Source organism: Bidens hawaiensis, unplaced genomic scaffold, assembly GCF_021521415.1.
Source record: "Bidens hawaiensis isolate Kalapana, Puna unplaced genomic scaffold, B.hawaiensis_p1.1 tig00009253_1, whole genome shotgun sequence".
Classification (NCBI taxonomy): Eukaryota; Viridiplantae; Streptophyta; class Magnoliopsida; order Asterales; family Asteraceae; genus Bidens; species Bidens hawaiensis.
In genome coordinates this window covers 293,701-308,700 of record NW_027491683.1, presented here as the reverse complement: position 1 = coordinate 308,700, position 15,000 = coordinate 293,701, and the positions used below count along the sequence as shown (strand labels likewise).

The 15,000-nt window shown below is 34.5% G+C and overlaps 1 protein-coding gene and 2 pseudogenes across 3 annotated transcripts; all 3 read right to left on the bottom strand.

Moving 5' to 3' along the window:
* Window positions 1-113: 113 nt before the first annotated feature.
* On the bottom strand, window positions 114-4,245 carry LOC143531795 (COP1-interacting protein 7-like; annotated as a pseudogene). Its single transcript, XR_013135087.1, has 8 exons — window positions 4,187-4,245; window positions 3,436-3,609; window positions 3,241-3,354; window positions 2,933-2,984; window positions 2,809-2,852; window positions 2,580-2,735; window positions 1,324-2,515; window positions 114-1,253 (listed from the first exon to the last, which is right to left on the bottom strand). The product of XR_013135087.1 is annotated as a COP1-interacting protein 7-like (transcript).
* A 1,713-nt stretch (window positions 4,246-5,958) lies between these two features.
* On the bottom strand, window positions 5,959-8,569 carry LOC143531835 (beta-glucosidase 18-like). The gene is made up of 11 exons (XM_077027043.1): window positions 8,437-8,569; window positions 8,253-8,378; window positions 7,932-8,007; window positions 7,775-7,849; window positions 7,490-7,577; window positions 7,163-7,415; window positions 6,975-7,084; window positions 6,624-6,876; window positions 6,448-6,550; window positions 6,277-6,382; window positions 5,959-6,165 (listed from the first exon to the last, which is right to left on the bottom strand). Exons 1-11 carry the CDS (start codon window positions 8,563-8,565, stop codon window positions 5,976-5,978), a joined length of 1,509 nt encoding a protein of 502 aa, XP_076883158.1. The 5' UTR covers window positions 8,566-8,569; the 3' UTR covers window positions 5,959-5,975.
* A 640-nt stretch (window positions 8,570-9,209) lies between these two features.
* Window positions 9,210-13,030, bottom strand: LOC143531818 (beta-glucosidase 18-like; annotated as a pseudogene). Its single transcript, XR_013135088.1, has 13 exons — window positions 12,881-13,030; window positions 12,746-12,812; window positions 12,013-12,071; window positions 11,211-11,286; window positions 11,058-11,132; window positions 10,904-10,991; window positions 10,565-10,817; window positions 10,377-10,492; window positions 10,039-10,291; window positions 9,857-9,959; window positions 9,683-9,788; window positions 9,296-9,604; window positions 9,210-9,231 (listed from the first exon to the last, which is right to left on the bottom strand). The product of XR_013135088.1 is annotated as a beta-glucosidase 18-like (transcript).
* Between the last annotated feature and the right edge of the window lie 1,970 nt (window positions 13,031-15,000).

Here is a 15,000-nt window from a genome sequence, read left to right as displayed (position 1 = left end):
ATAATGAATGCCTAATCCTGGAGTTAATATTGTTTTTTTACTGAACTCTTCTTCTACTTGATTCTCACGTTTAACACGTTAATTTCATTTGTATTTGATCCAAACCCGTTATTGTATATTACAATCAAATCTTTCAAACCCAAAATAAATCAACTCAAGAGAACAATCACACAACCTCAATGATGTATAAACATTTGTGTATCTCCATAGATGACTTTCAAGTTTCAACTCCTCCTGCCAAAAGATAGAAGCTTTTTGAAACTACTGAGAGCTTTACTTGGTGTTTCAAGACTCCTCCATTTCTTCTTGGAACTACTGCTTTCCGAACTCACCTTTGCCGGCAGTCGAGTCAACGCTTCCAACACAGGAGCTTCATACTTCATTTTGGCAATAGAGTTTTTCTTACCACCATAATAATCCTCATTAATCTTGAAAGAAACAGCTTTATTGGTTGATCCACCATTACTCTCAGAAACAGTGGTATCCTTTTGAACAACTGAAGACGCCTTAGGTAATGTTTCACTCACACTTTTTGTATGATCTGAGTACGCAGGTGTAGATGATCCAATGTGAGCAACCGCATTGCTAGTTTTCTTGATTTGAGATGCTTTTGGCACTTGCTTGGATTTGTTGTCAGCAACAGTCTTCTTTTTCAGCCCATATGAATTCTTTGCAACAATATTATTACCTGCAGGTTTAACCTTCTCGGATTTTCTTTTTTCTTTTCCAGTTCAGCTGCCTTCTGGGATAACAAGGTTCGCGGTACACCATTCTTTTTGGTGGGTGGGTTCATAGATTTATTACCGGGCTTTGGTTTAGTAGGTAACACCTTAAGATTAACTACACGTGCAGTTGACAAACGATCAATGGTGGAACTCCTAATGACCGCCTTATTTGAACTTTTTAATGTCTCGAGATGCAATTTGGGTGTTTGGTGTCTGTTGAGCTTTAGGCTTATCGTAGTTTGTAGTTGGTTGGGCTTTTGGCTTAATACTCTTTGCTGTCTGTTGGCTTTTCGGCTTATCGATCTTTATGGTCTGTTGGGCTTTTGGCTTATCGTTCTTTATGGTCTGCTGGGCTTTTGGCTTATCGTTATTTATGGTCTGCTGGGCTTTCGGCTTATCATTCTTTATGGTCTGTTGGGCTTTCGGCTTAATGTTCTTTGCAGTCTTAGCAGTAGAAGCACTTCTTTCAGCAATTCTTTTTTGACGCTGGGTTAATAATTCTTGCATCTTCTTTCTTTTTTCTTCCTCCTATGTGAAAACAATCAATAAGATCAAAACTACAATAATTTAATATAAAAAAGGTTAAAACTTTAAGCACCTTCTCTGATCTTTCCTTCACTGTTGTCGTTTTCGTTGCTGCAGGCGTCTTCTTTCTTGATCCCCTTAAAGCTTTAGACTTTGTTTCAACAGTAGAACCTTTTTTCACAAGACCTTTGTCAACCAAACCTTTAGTCTTTGACTTGTTGACTCCAGGAGAATCCATTTTAACAATCTTAGTATTCCTATTGTCTGACTCCATATCCGGAGTCCAAGCTGGCACAGTTTGGTTACCAGCCGCGTCTCTTTCAAGCACCATGTGCAGGTCGTTCGGCTCATTGACACGCGCAGCGTCAACCTTTTTCTGTGTCACATTACTCTCTGAAACCATGAAACTGTCAGGTGATTTTAACCGTGAATCAGAGTCTTTGTTTAAAGATCGATCTTGAATGGTCATATTATATTGAGCATGAACATCTTTTGTACTTTCCACAACCTCGATATGGTCTTCAAAAATGTCTCTGCTTCTCTCGGGACTTCCTTTATTTGGCGCGCTTTTCAAATACAAATACCAATCCTTTTCTTCATGTTTTATAGTGGTAGATGATATGTTGGTAAACTTGGGTTGATTTCCAGATGGAATAATATTCGGATCCTCAAACTTATGTGAAACATATTCCTCCATGGATTCTTGGTCATCTACATCTTTCATCAGAAGGTTCTGGAAGATATTCCACTGCTGTGTGACCTTTTGGCCTTTACCGTTAGCATCCGATTCGTGTTCTGATTCTTCATCTCTTGCAGAAGTAATGTAATTAACATTTCTGATAATAACTTTCTTTGCAGAACTCCTTTTATAGCTACCAGAATCACTTGAATCGCTCGAGTCAGAGCTGCCATCTTGGGTCAACTTCTCCGATCTTTTCTTGTGCGAACGTCTCCCTCGACTTCTAGAATCTTCTGGAGGCCATGGAAGATTCCCTTGATAATATGGGAAAGGGTACCCTTGATATGCAGGGTGAAACATGGGCCCACCCTGATAAGAATGCATATACTGAGGAAGAGGACTTTCATTGTGTGTTTTGGTAGCAAAGTTACCATTTTGGACATTAATCCTAAGTTCTTGACCAAGATCATCTTCCATATATGAATATTGGGAACGCGAGTACGCCTGCATTGCCGCCACCTCATCCATCCAGACTCTATCATTACTCTTAGTATGACACAATTCTATGAAACTTAAGCATGCTTCCCTGTTGTAAAAGTATGTTTTAGTCTGCTCGTGAATACGTGGAATAAAAACATGTTTTACCATACCTTAAACGTGGAGATCCAAACGCATCAGCAAAAAAACATATGAGATCTTGCAGGACATCTGTCTCGAACCCGACAACTAAAGCCCGGGCATACACCATTGCTTGCTCTCTTTGAAGTACCGCCTTTCTAGTTTCTAGAGCACGCTGAAGATGAATCCTGTTTATGATATTTTAATATTTTAGATTAAAGTTTAGAAAATACAAACAACTGTAATACAAGTATACTTTACTTGGAATCTTCTTCTTGGAGGGTATCACTTGTACTATCTTCAGGCTAAAATGAATTGAAAGTGGAAATGTATGAGCGATCGATCAATCTTTCATGGAAGTAAAAAATGCATAATGAAAATATACCTTGTAAGCAAGAGCAGATGATTTGTTGAAGTGTTCATCCAAACCGTAGATGGTTATGCGGAAAAAAAAAAAACATTTGTCATTATAAACAGTCTCAAAAGAATAGACAGGTTTTGACTTTTTTTAAGAGTCAATTTATTAAGTTTTAACTTCAAAAATCAAAATATATGAGCATGAAAGAAAATTTGATAGGCTGCGATTCTAAGGTGGTTTTTAGAAAAGTTTTTGAAAAATCATTCGTTAAATGATCAAAACTTGAGAAACAGGTGACTGTAACAAAACTGATTTTTGACTGTAAAGAATACACACTTTGTGAGTCCGATGATGCATTGGTGTTCATCGAGCCATCTATGTTCTTTATCTCGGTCTCAATCGTCACAAATCTTTCAAGAACTTCCGGCGTACTTACAAACCTCACAAATCTAATACAAAAATACATAATAAAAGATCAAAGACCCACAATTACCAACATATTTATTAAAAAAAACAACAAAAACATGAACCTTTCAAGAGTTGACTTGGTGAACCAGGAAGCAGAATCAGGTGCAGAAAGGGTTATGGAGTAACCCCCTTTTGAAGCCTCATCTTTAGCAAACTTCAAATGAGAAATAAATGGTTCCAATAATCCAGATGCAAGTTTCTCTTTGCAATCACCAGCACATATAACCAAATCACATCTTCCAAATCATAAACCAAAATCTTATGTTAAAAAGATGAGAAAAACAGGAGGCCATCTATACGCACGCCGTTTGATATCTAATCTCACACCGTGTCAAACGACTGTCCATATAGAGTCCAATGGCTGTTTTGATGAAAAATTATTAAAGTTTGGCCGTCTATTGTTAGAACGGCCATCCGGATATTGTCCAGACGGCCGGCCTGACCAATAATTGTCGAAGTTTGACCCCTAGTGGTAAGAGCAACCGTCCAAATATAATATTGTTCAAACGACCATTTTCAAAATGGTCGTATGAGTGTTTTGTCAACAGCCATGTGAAATCAGATGGGGTGGTGTAGCTACCGGAAAAACAGAGCATGAACTAGGGATGGGCTCGCTACCAGTACTGAAAATACCAATACTAAAAATCGCCAAAAATATGTACCGGTACCGAAAATGCTCAATAGGTACCAAAATGGTAAATACTGGTACCATACTGAATAGTATTGGTACTAATCTGAACCAACCCAGTTTGATACCGGTATCCGGTACCATTTGCACATCCTAGCATGAACAAATTACGGTTGCAAGGGTACCTTGTTCTGGTAGGGGTAAGCTGAAACAAAGCATAATCTAAGCGCATTCTTGAATCCATTTTGGTTCCAACTTCTTCTATCCAATGATGACTGTGGAAGCTTTTACGAGAGATTCGAAACCACCAAACATATTACTGTTGTTGGTCGTTTTTCAAGGACTATGATCAAATCAAATTTTGGTGCACCGAATGTGATGGTGACCGTTAGTAGGGAAGAGATTACTTGAGTATTACTTTTGCAACATTGTTGGAATAAGCATTGTAACCACCTCAACTGCCATTGTCACGTGTGTGTACAGATGAAGCTAAGTCCATCGTTTTCAATGTTAGCTAGGTTCTCTTTTTGTTTTTCAGTTTATTTTATCCTAAACATGTTGGTAGACAACAATTTGTTAGAATAGTTAAGGATTACACATGAATCATTTTTTCTTTTAATTGTGCTATAAAAAAAAGTTCCATTATTATATAGCTTTTTAAGTTAAAATATTAGTTTACCTTGGGAAATTGGATTGGCTACGTGGTGTGTCTCATAACCTTAAGGTTAGAGGTTCAAATACTGCATAATGCAGGGTTTTTATTTTTATTTTTATATTTATCCTTTGAAATCTAATAATAACCTTAAAAATTATTTTGTATATAAGTTTAACCAAGTGTCTTCCATTTATATGCAATTTATTTTATGCGTGAGTTTCCTTTATCGGGTATAATTATAGTTGACGGATAATTTTATGAATTATTCACACTTTTAGATTAAATATGTCGTCCACATGCATGCTTTTCATGGATGTATTCAAACTATTTAAAGTTTCATCAAAACTTAAATACGTAGTCAAAACTAATTAACATCATTGTGTCTAGCATGATCTTGCTTCATTTGCAAGTTGCAACCATGCATCTAAGCAAAAAAAAGTGTTGGTTGACAAAATGTTCAAATTATTTATTTAAATATTTATTTGGAGAAAAGCACACTTTAATAATTTAATGTATAGAATTTTATATTAATTTCATAATACTTGTTTAAAACTTTATAAAGCAAAGTATAGCCGTGATCACTACACCTTCCTTAGATTAAACTCATAACAGACAACATTTATCACCCTGAATCACCAATTTTGCGGCAAAGTAGCTATTTGTTTAAACTCAATTAAATAAATTACTAGGAACACATCAATTAACATGTAAATATTATTCCAGGTCCTAATATATAAATTCCTTTCTTTCTTTTTTTTTCACACTAAGAAACTTGAGTATCTTAAGTTGGTAAACCAAATATACCTTCCAAAGGTTGGGTCGGGTGGGCCACGTTGGCAAGGGCTCTCCACCCAATCGACTTCATGTATTTTTTATTTTTTTCAAATAATCTTGCATATCTAGCATAAAAGAATTAGATACACTGGCTATATCTTAGATCGAGCTTATACACTAGAAGTCTATAAATCACAAGTTCAAGATTTTAGAGTCATGTTCACCATGATACTTGCTGAGGGTTCGCTCCAGGACCAACATGATGAGGCTGAGTCTTTTCCATGGCTTATAAGTTCACATACAGTAACAAACCATAACAACGTGTTCTACTAATCTGATATTTAACAAACCATAACAAACCATAACAAACCATAAGTGATACAACAAACCACATATTTATTCTACTACTCGTACCATTACAACACCATATTTTGTCTAAACTAATCTGATATTTAAATTTTTTTGTCTAAATAATGAAAATGAAGGTGTAACATGAGAAGCCTAAGTCCATTTATACAATCCGTAGTGACAACTTTACTAAAACCTTAACTAACATATTCTCTGATATATTGCTGGTTCAAGAAATTTTTGTACCAACTTGCAGACAACTTGGGAATCCGATCAAGTGTTTCCCGATCAACATAGTACAACCCGAATGTGGGAAGGTACCCATGATGCCATTCAAAATCATCCATAAGTGTCCACACAAAATATCCTCTTACATCAGCACCATCACTGTCAAAATTGTGATATTTATAGGTGAGATTTTGATTTACTCAAAGATACCCAATTCGGGCTGAACCCGTTACTTGGCCCATCAACCCGTGAAAGTGATATGACAATTACCTGATTGCTTGGGCTAAAGAAAACAAGTACATTTTGTGATACTCTATGCGCTTGTCGTCTTCAAGTACATTCTGAATTTCATCTGCCGCTAACGGTTCACAATACCCTACAACTTTGAACATGTGAGGATCAACATTGACAAAATTCAAAAAGTCAACATTTTTGGCATACCATTTTCAGTGACAAACATGGGTTTATTGCCATATCTCTCCTTTAAATATTCTATCATTTCCCCGATGCCTCTTGGAACTACACGCATTACTTCGATGCCCATCTGTCAATACATCTAAACAATGACACTAACGAAAAGCCAACGTAAACAAGACCACTTTATACTTCATACATACCAGATCACCAATTGGAACACCGTCCCGTTCTCTAGTTGTATCCACAAACCCATTAATTGCACGGTTTCCAGTTAAACTACAACTAGAATTAATGCAATCTTTTGCATATGCAGTTGTGTAATGGTTGACCCCAATAAAGTCAATGCCGTCTTTCATAAAGTTACTTTCTGAACTCGAAAATCTTGGCAGGTGATTTCCAAGATACTTGCGCATCTCTGACGGGTAATCACCAAAAATTAGTGGATCCAACACCCTATTCAACAATAACAACATCAAGTTTTGTTGCCTTTTAATATAAAAAATATATATGTGTGTGTGTGTGTGTGTGTGTGTGTGTGTGTAATAACATACCAGCCAATATTGAAAGCCATACCCCTGCTAGCAGCTTCTTGATCATCATCTGTTAGAGGCTCATACATCATACAATCTACAGCAATCCCAACTAATCCACCTTGTTTTTGCTGCAAGTTCATTTATTTGGTCAACAAATATTCTTGATATAGTAAAAAAAAAAGTCAATTTTTTGGTCAGTTGGTTGCCTGATAATCTCTTCTGTATAACTTCACAGCCTTTGCATGTGCTAATAGCATGTTATGCACAACAATTAGAGGCTCAGTGTCAGAATTTCCAGCTGAGCAATTGCCAAACGGTGGTGAACAACGGGCCGGAGGATACATTCCCTTTTGGTATGCCATGTGTGTGAATAAATTTGGCTCGTTGATAGTGATCCAATGCTTTACTCGGTCACCAAAGTTCTTGAAGCATGTTTCTGCAAAGTGGACATAATCTTCCCTGCAAAGTATTAAAAATGGTCAACTTTTTGTTTATTTGGATTGAATAGATGGAATGAGTTAGTTTTTAGTTACTGCATTAACGGGCTGAGCCAAGACCCGTATCGATCTTGAAGTTCTTGAGGAATATCAAAATGGTAAATCGTTACAAATGGTGCAATTCCTGCATTAGTTGGAATTTACAGTTAGTTTATTTCTAATGCATAAAACCTGTTACACATTTATAAAAATTACATCTTTTTACATAAAGAAATTCGGGTCAACCCATTTGACTCCATTCAATCCGCACAAAAAAATGATCATTTTGACCCATAACCCAAACCCGTCCATTTTCCCACTTCTAGTTGATTTCCATATTACCTTTGAGTACAAGATCATCCAATATTTTATTATAAAACAAAATCCCATTTGGATTAGCTTCACCAAATCTTCCTCCTGGTAACTCAAGAACAATCTTGGATCAAGAAACAAGAATATAATTCTATCCACTTAAAAATTTTAATAATTGTACACATACTTGGAAGAATTCTTGCCCATGATATAGAAAATCGGTACGCGTCTACACCAAGAGACTGTATGATCTCGATATCTTTCTGCAACGGTTAATAATAAGCATAAACTGAAAACACATTGTGCGGTTTGTATAAACATTATAGCTCGATGAAATCCCATTGTACGTGCGACATAGAAAACATATACGGACACTTATTTGGAAATATCTGTAAATAAAGCTGATTCGTTTATCACTCCCAAAATAACTAAGTTGACATGGAGATCACTTATAATTTATAAAGTTTAAGTTTAAAAATATTAAGACTTAAGAGCAAAACATAGATACCAGGTACTGATGGTAGTGATCATCAGCTATGAATCCATTGCCACCATCTTCAATGTTGCCTGGTGAGAGAGCAAAAACATCCCAATTGTTGACACTTTTACCATCTTCATGATTTGCTCCTTCAATCTACAACACCACTAATCATCAGTTAACCGAAATTCAATAAAAAAAAAAAAAAAAATACTTGATAGGAGGAAGTGGAGACTCCAAACAAAAACCCATCTGGGAAATCTGATCTTGTTATAATATCACCATTAATGGATCCCTGAGCTGCTAGTAGCATCAGCAGCAGCAGCACAAAACCAACCATCATATATTGTGTCTGTCAACGGTCAAAAACAAGAGTTTTGAATATATGCATCAGTTTGTGCATTGCATATTACTTGCAGTGGTGCAGTTGGGCCAGCGAATTAAGATTATAACTATCAATGACAGTTGTCAAAAAATAACTGCTAAAAGACACTAGTTTTTAAGTTATACCCTAGCACTAAAGTGTTGTTTTTTTTTTTTGACTTATAATAAGAAACGTGGCCATTCGCTTTTTTCAGTTTTTGACTTATAATATGTTTGTAAGAAATAATATAATTATTAAATTGACATTTAGATTATAAAACATTAATCATATCTTAAAATCTTGAATCATAGACCCGTGAATATTAATTTATTATATTATTACTTTTTAAACCAATCTCTCACCAAGAATGTTGTCATGTATGTCACCGGTTATAATTAAATATTACTTTAAAAAACCAGGACAAAAATATACATTTAAATATTACATAAGTGTGAGAAAATAGCAAAATTTTGAAACTCACACATGTGAAATTTGATTTCAAGATATATAAAATACTTACAGCCAATGAAAATTTAAATATTACTTAACTAAAAAGGTAATCCATTACAAATCAAACAAGTGGCTATATTTTAGTATTACAATAGTTTAGTAAGTTTATATGTTTATATAATATTTGCAAGCATCCTGCATGTTTAGATATAATTATATAAATATAAAGTTTATATGTTTATAATAAATACAAGAACACATCATACAAGTTTCCTGCATTAAATCATTAACATAAAAATTCACACTAACAAGTAACAACACATGTTTGTTTGCCAGAAAGAATCTGTATGAGTCAGCTTTATTGTGCACCAACTCTAATATTCTGAGTCCTGGTTTTCGGGTATTGTTTCTCAAGAAATCTTGATACCATTTTGCAGACAATATAGGGATCCGATCAAGCGTCTGGCGATCAATGTAATACAATACAAATCTGATTCTATACCCAATGATCCATTCGAAATCGTCCAACAATGCCCACACAAAATAGCCCTTTACATTAGCACCATCCCTGGAAAATCCCCTTTCTAATATTAATTTGGCCGGTCAAAACAGAAATAAGTCAATTGAGTTTAAATGATACAATCACCTTATTGCTTGAGCCAAAGATGACATGTACATTTGGTGAAATTCTATTCGCTTGAAATCTTGAATCGGATCTTGAACTTGTCCTTCAGCTTGTGGTTCGGAGTATCCTGTGTATTAGGAATTTAGAGTTGACCACATTCAGAAAGTAAACAGTGAAATAACTAAATAAGCGTACCGTTTTCAGTGATAAACATTGGTTTGTTGTCATATTTACTCTTTAAATATTCTATCACTTCTCCAATGCCTCTTGGAACTACTGGCAGAACTGAAATGCCTGTCTGTCACAATATTAAACAATAAAACTAGTAAAATTTAGTAAAGAACAGAATGAATGAAAAAAAGGTTATGTGTGCATACTGGTTCACCAATTTGAACACCGTCACGTTCATTAGTTGTATCCAAAAAACCACTAATTGATCGATTGGCGGTTTCGCTACAACTAGGATAAAGGCAGTCTTTTGCATAAGTAGTTGTGTAATGGTTGACTCCAATAAAGTCAATGCTGTTTGATATAAACTTTCTTTCGGCACTCGAAAACTGTGGCAGTTGGTTTCCAAGATACTTTCGCATCTCCGAGGGATAATCACCAAATATTAGTGGATCCAGCGCCCTGTTTTATAAAAACACAAACTTTTATAAAAATCTTGATTTGACTTCATAAAGTCAAATATCCAAATGTGCATAATTATGCATACCAGCCAATCAAGAAAGTCAAACCCCTGTTAGCAGCTTCTTGATCAAGATCGCTATCTGTCAAAGACTCATACATTGTACAATCTACAACAATCCCAATTGTCCCATTTTGTTCATGCTGCACATACATTTCTAGAGTCAACGGATGGTCAAAATAAGGAAAAAAACAACTTTAAAGTCAACTGATTGCCTGATAATCTCTTCTGTATATATTCACAGCCTTTCCATGTGCCAATAACATGTTATGCATAACAATTAAAGGCTCGGTGTCAGAATTGCCAGCTGCACAATCGCCAAATGGTTGTGAACAACGAGCAGGTGGATATTTTCCTTTCTGGTAAGCCATTTGTGTATATAAATTTGGTTCATTGATAGTGATCCAATGGTTAATTCGGTCGCCAAAGTTCTTGAAACATGTTTCTGCATAATGAACATATTCTTCCCTAAAAAGAAAGCATTAAAAATGGTTAATTTTTTGTTTATTTGAAACGAACAAATGAAATTCATGAAATGAATCTTTTTTACTTACTGCACTAATGGGCTGAGCCATGACCCGTATCGGTCTTGAAGCTCTTGAGGAAAATCAAAATGGTAAATTGTTACAAATGGTTTAATTCCTGCAATTTAGTTGCAATTAGTATGCTTTAGTTTTAAGTTGAAAATTTTATATAAATATTATCCACCTCTAAGTATGAGTTCATCCAATATTTTGTTATAAAACATAATCCCATCTGGATTAACATCACCGAATCTTCCCCCTGATACAATTCAGATTTTAATTAACAAACGAAAATTTTGGTCCTTAGTGGAATTTTATTTTAAGTTACATATCTTACTTGGAAGAATTCTTGACCATGATATAGAAAAACGGTAAGCATCTACACCAAGAGATTGTATGAGCTCAATATCTGTCTGCAACGGTTGATTAATCAGATTCAATCATTTTACCGAACTGTAAGTAACGTTTTTAAATTAAATAATGAAACACTTGAATGCATTTCAACTGCCATTAGTTATAAACATTATCTAAAGATTTGCCTATTTTTGTATAACATTATGAAAGATATGTAGTCACATCATATAGAAAAGAATCTAAGTAAGGATCTTACAAGAAAGAGAAATAAGTTATAAAATAAATCTAATCATGGGCTGCTTAGAAACAGTAAGGATCTACACCAAGAGATCGTATGAGCTCAATATCTTTCTGAAATGGACGGTTAATTAATTTCAATAGTTTTACAGAACTGAAAGTAACGCTTCTAAATAAATAATGAAAATTCGAATAAATTTCAACCGCGATTAATTAAAAATATTATCTAAAGATTTGCCTATTTTTGTAAAACATTATGAAGTCACATCATATATAGGACTGAATCCAAGTAAGGATCTTACAAGAAAAAGAAATAAGTTATATAAAATGTATCTAATCATAGACTGCTTAGCAAACTTTTATCAGTATAACCTATTTATGTTTCTATATTCAATAATGTTAAACAAGAAAACAAATAAAGCAAGAAACTTTATGTTCAACAACACTAAAATTGGTATGGAGACCATCTCTCTATGATCATGATTATCCTAAATTAACCTTTTTCTTGAAGGGAATTGAAAGAAAAACAGAGGCAAAAAAATCGAGACCAGATATTGATGATAATAGTCATCGGCTACGAATCTGTTGTCACCATTTCAAATGTTGCCTACACATGAAAAAGCAAAACATAGAAACATAAAAATTAGCGTCGGCAATTCCAGACACGACTCAAAACAAGGCCCAGACACGACACGGAAAAAAAAGGTTTTGGGTCACCTGCCACCACCTGTTTTCTTAAGCAGGTCAACCCGAACACGACCCGTTTAAAAAGTGGGTCAACCCGAAACAAGACTCGTAAAAAAGTGGTTGACCTGTTAACCCGTTTAAGAGTTTTTCAAGAAGTTAATATTTTGATTTCAAAGATGAAAAGTACTAAATTTTAAAGTTAAATATTTGAGATCAAAGAAATAAATATATAACTTTATCTATTCTTCACCGCAACAATTTTATTTATTATTTCAAACTAGCAATTCATCATTCCCATTCGCTCATACTAATCTCGAGCTAAATAAATGAACCCAAGTTTGTTAATTGTGAATGAGAGATAAATACACTAAAACAATTAAAACAACACAAGTGACAAAAAGTTTCATATGATTCGCAGTAATTACTTAAACATAACACAGTTTTAAGTGAGTTGGCCCGAACACAACACGAATAAATATATGGGTCGGGTTAGGATTGAAGAACTCAACCCGCGTACCTAAAACTTGTCATTTACACCCCTAACAAAAATGGATAAAAAGAAGCCTAAATTATATAAAAATAAAGTGGTGTTACCTGGGCAAAGAGAAAATACATCCCAATTATTGAGACTTTTGCCATCTTCATCATATGCACCTTCAATCTACATTACAACACCACATCAACATAAATTCATAAAATAATTAAAAAAAAAAAAGTAAAGCATATTACTTGGTATGCTGATGTGGCAACTCCAAAGAGAAAGTCATCTGGGAAATCTGATCTTGTTATTTTTTCTCCATGAGTCAAGAGCAAGAACATGAAGCTGCATAAAATTAAAAGCAACCACTGGAGCTTATATGGAACCACAACCACAATCATATTTTAAATGTGGGCTTTCTTCGATCTGTCCAAGCTTCAGCCGGTTTTGTTTGGGGTTTTGATCCAAATTATTATTAGTTCCTGTGTCAGGCACAGACTGACCACAAAAGTACAAAATCTTTTAAGGATGTGGGCACTACTCACAAGTGTAAAATCTATCTTTTTCCAAGTTTTATTTCCGTTGCAATTAAGTTCACATTTTTAACTAGTCTTCTAAAAGTTTATATACTTTTTAGGGGTATTTTGGTATTTTCACTAACCGATTTTTCACTCACTCATCCTCACATTTAAACTTAACTTATACTGTTCCGATTATACTTTTCTGCTAAGAATTGATACTTATTTTCACGCTGAAGGATGGTTAAAGGGAGAATTCCCTTCTTGTTTCGAGGCTAACGATGATTCTGTTTGACAAAAAGTAATTTACAAAGTGTTGTCATTGGTAGAAGAAGTTATTGGGTTACCAAAGGTTGAAACTTGAATGAAGTCGATTGAAAATCATCGTATTACGTATTTTGTTTGTGTTTTCGATGGGATTAAGAGTGAAGCTGATTAGCGTGCACGATTCACGACTTGATTACAAAAGTATGATATTTTAAAAAGATGTGAGCAAAGTGTAAATATTGAAGGTTCATAACCAAATTTAGCATTGAATCCAAACTTATCATTTGTGTGTGTGAGAGAGAAAAAAAAAACAAATACATTTTTGTCTTTAAAAGATACTTTTGATAAATTTCCCCTCACAACTCGAACTTTTAACTATTCGAACTATTCCGTGAGAGTGGTGATGACATTTTATCTTCTTCTTTAGTGACTCAAACATATAAAATTGTAAAAGTAGGCTAATGGGGTGCACATAATATGTTAAAATTTGTTTTAAAATATTTTTATTTTATTTATTAACTATTTATAGTATAAACATGTGTTTTTTTAGTTTTTCCAATGTTTTGAAAGCTGGACTACACCGGCCAATTTAAAAAATTCAACAAAGAAAGCGACTTAAATTGGACTAGAAAATTGTATTTTAATGTCCCATTGGTTTTCTACACAAAACGAGTGAGTTCAAATCGATAGGAAAATTGTGTTGATTTTTTTTAAAAGCCGAGTAAAACTAGCGATGGTTTAAAGTTTCTTGAACCCGTATACCAAGTGTTTGTAGCTTATAATTAGCAATGTTTTAAAAACCAGTATTTTACACGAACCGGATTAGGCTAAAAAATGGTACAACCGGTTGAACCGCGTTATATCAGGAGGTTCAACCGGTTGAATAATTTACCTTATAAATACATTTTTAACTCTAAAAATAACCCAAAAGTAAATGATTTCATAACATAAAATAATCAAAAAGTCAATCAATATTAAAAAAATTAAACAAAAGCACTCAATTTTATAAAAAGAGTCATAAAGCTTACACGTTTGAATATTAGTTGTTGGGTTAAAAGTAATTTTGATAAAATATAGGCCGCAAATATCAAAAATTTCTTGGACATAAAACTGGTTTGCTGGTAAAAACCGGTATTTTAGAAAAAACCGCCGGTATGATGTTCTAGCAAACCGGCCAAAAATACCGGACTCAAAATACCGGCCTACCGTGCGAAATCTGGTTTAACCGGCCGGTTTAAACTGGTTTTTAAAACACTGATAATTAGAGTTAATTGCAAAAACGCAGGTTGCAATCCCGCAATGCCATTGTTGCATATATGGGCCTTGTGGTGGCACTTTTATTTCAATTTTAGTTTTCCGTTAGATCCCCGTTATTTTGTTCCGTTAAGCAAAGGGACAAATCCGTCTATTTGCCCAATATCCCTTCCCCGTCGATATTAACCCCCCAAACTTAACAATTTACAACCCTAACAAGCCGGCATCCCCTATAATCACCATCTTCAGCTCCATTATCCCCAATCGATCATCATCATCATCATCATCATCATCATCATCATCAACTCAATGGCATGGATACTCGAGTTGTT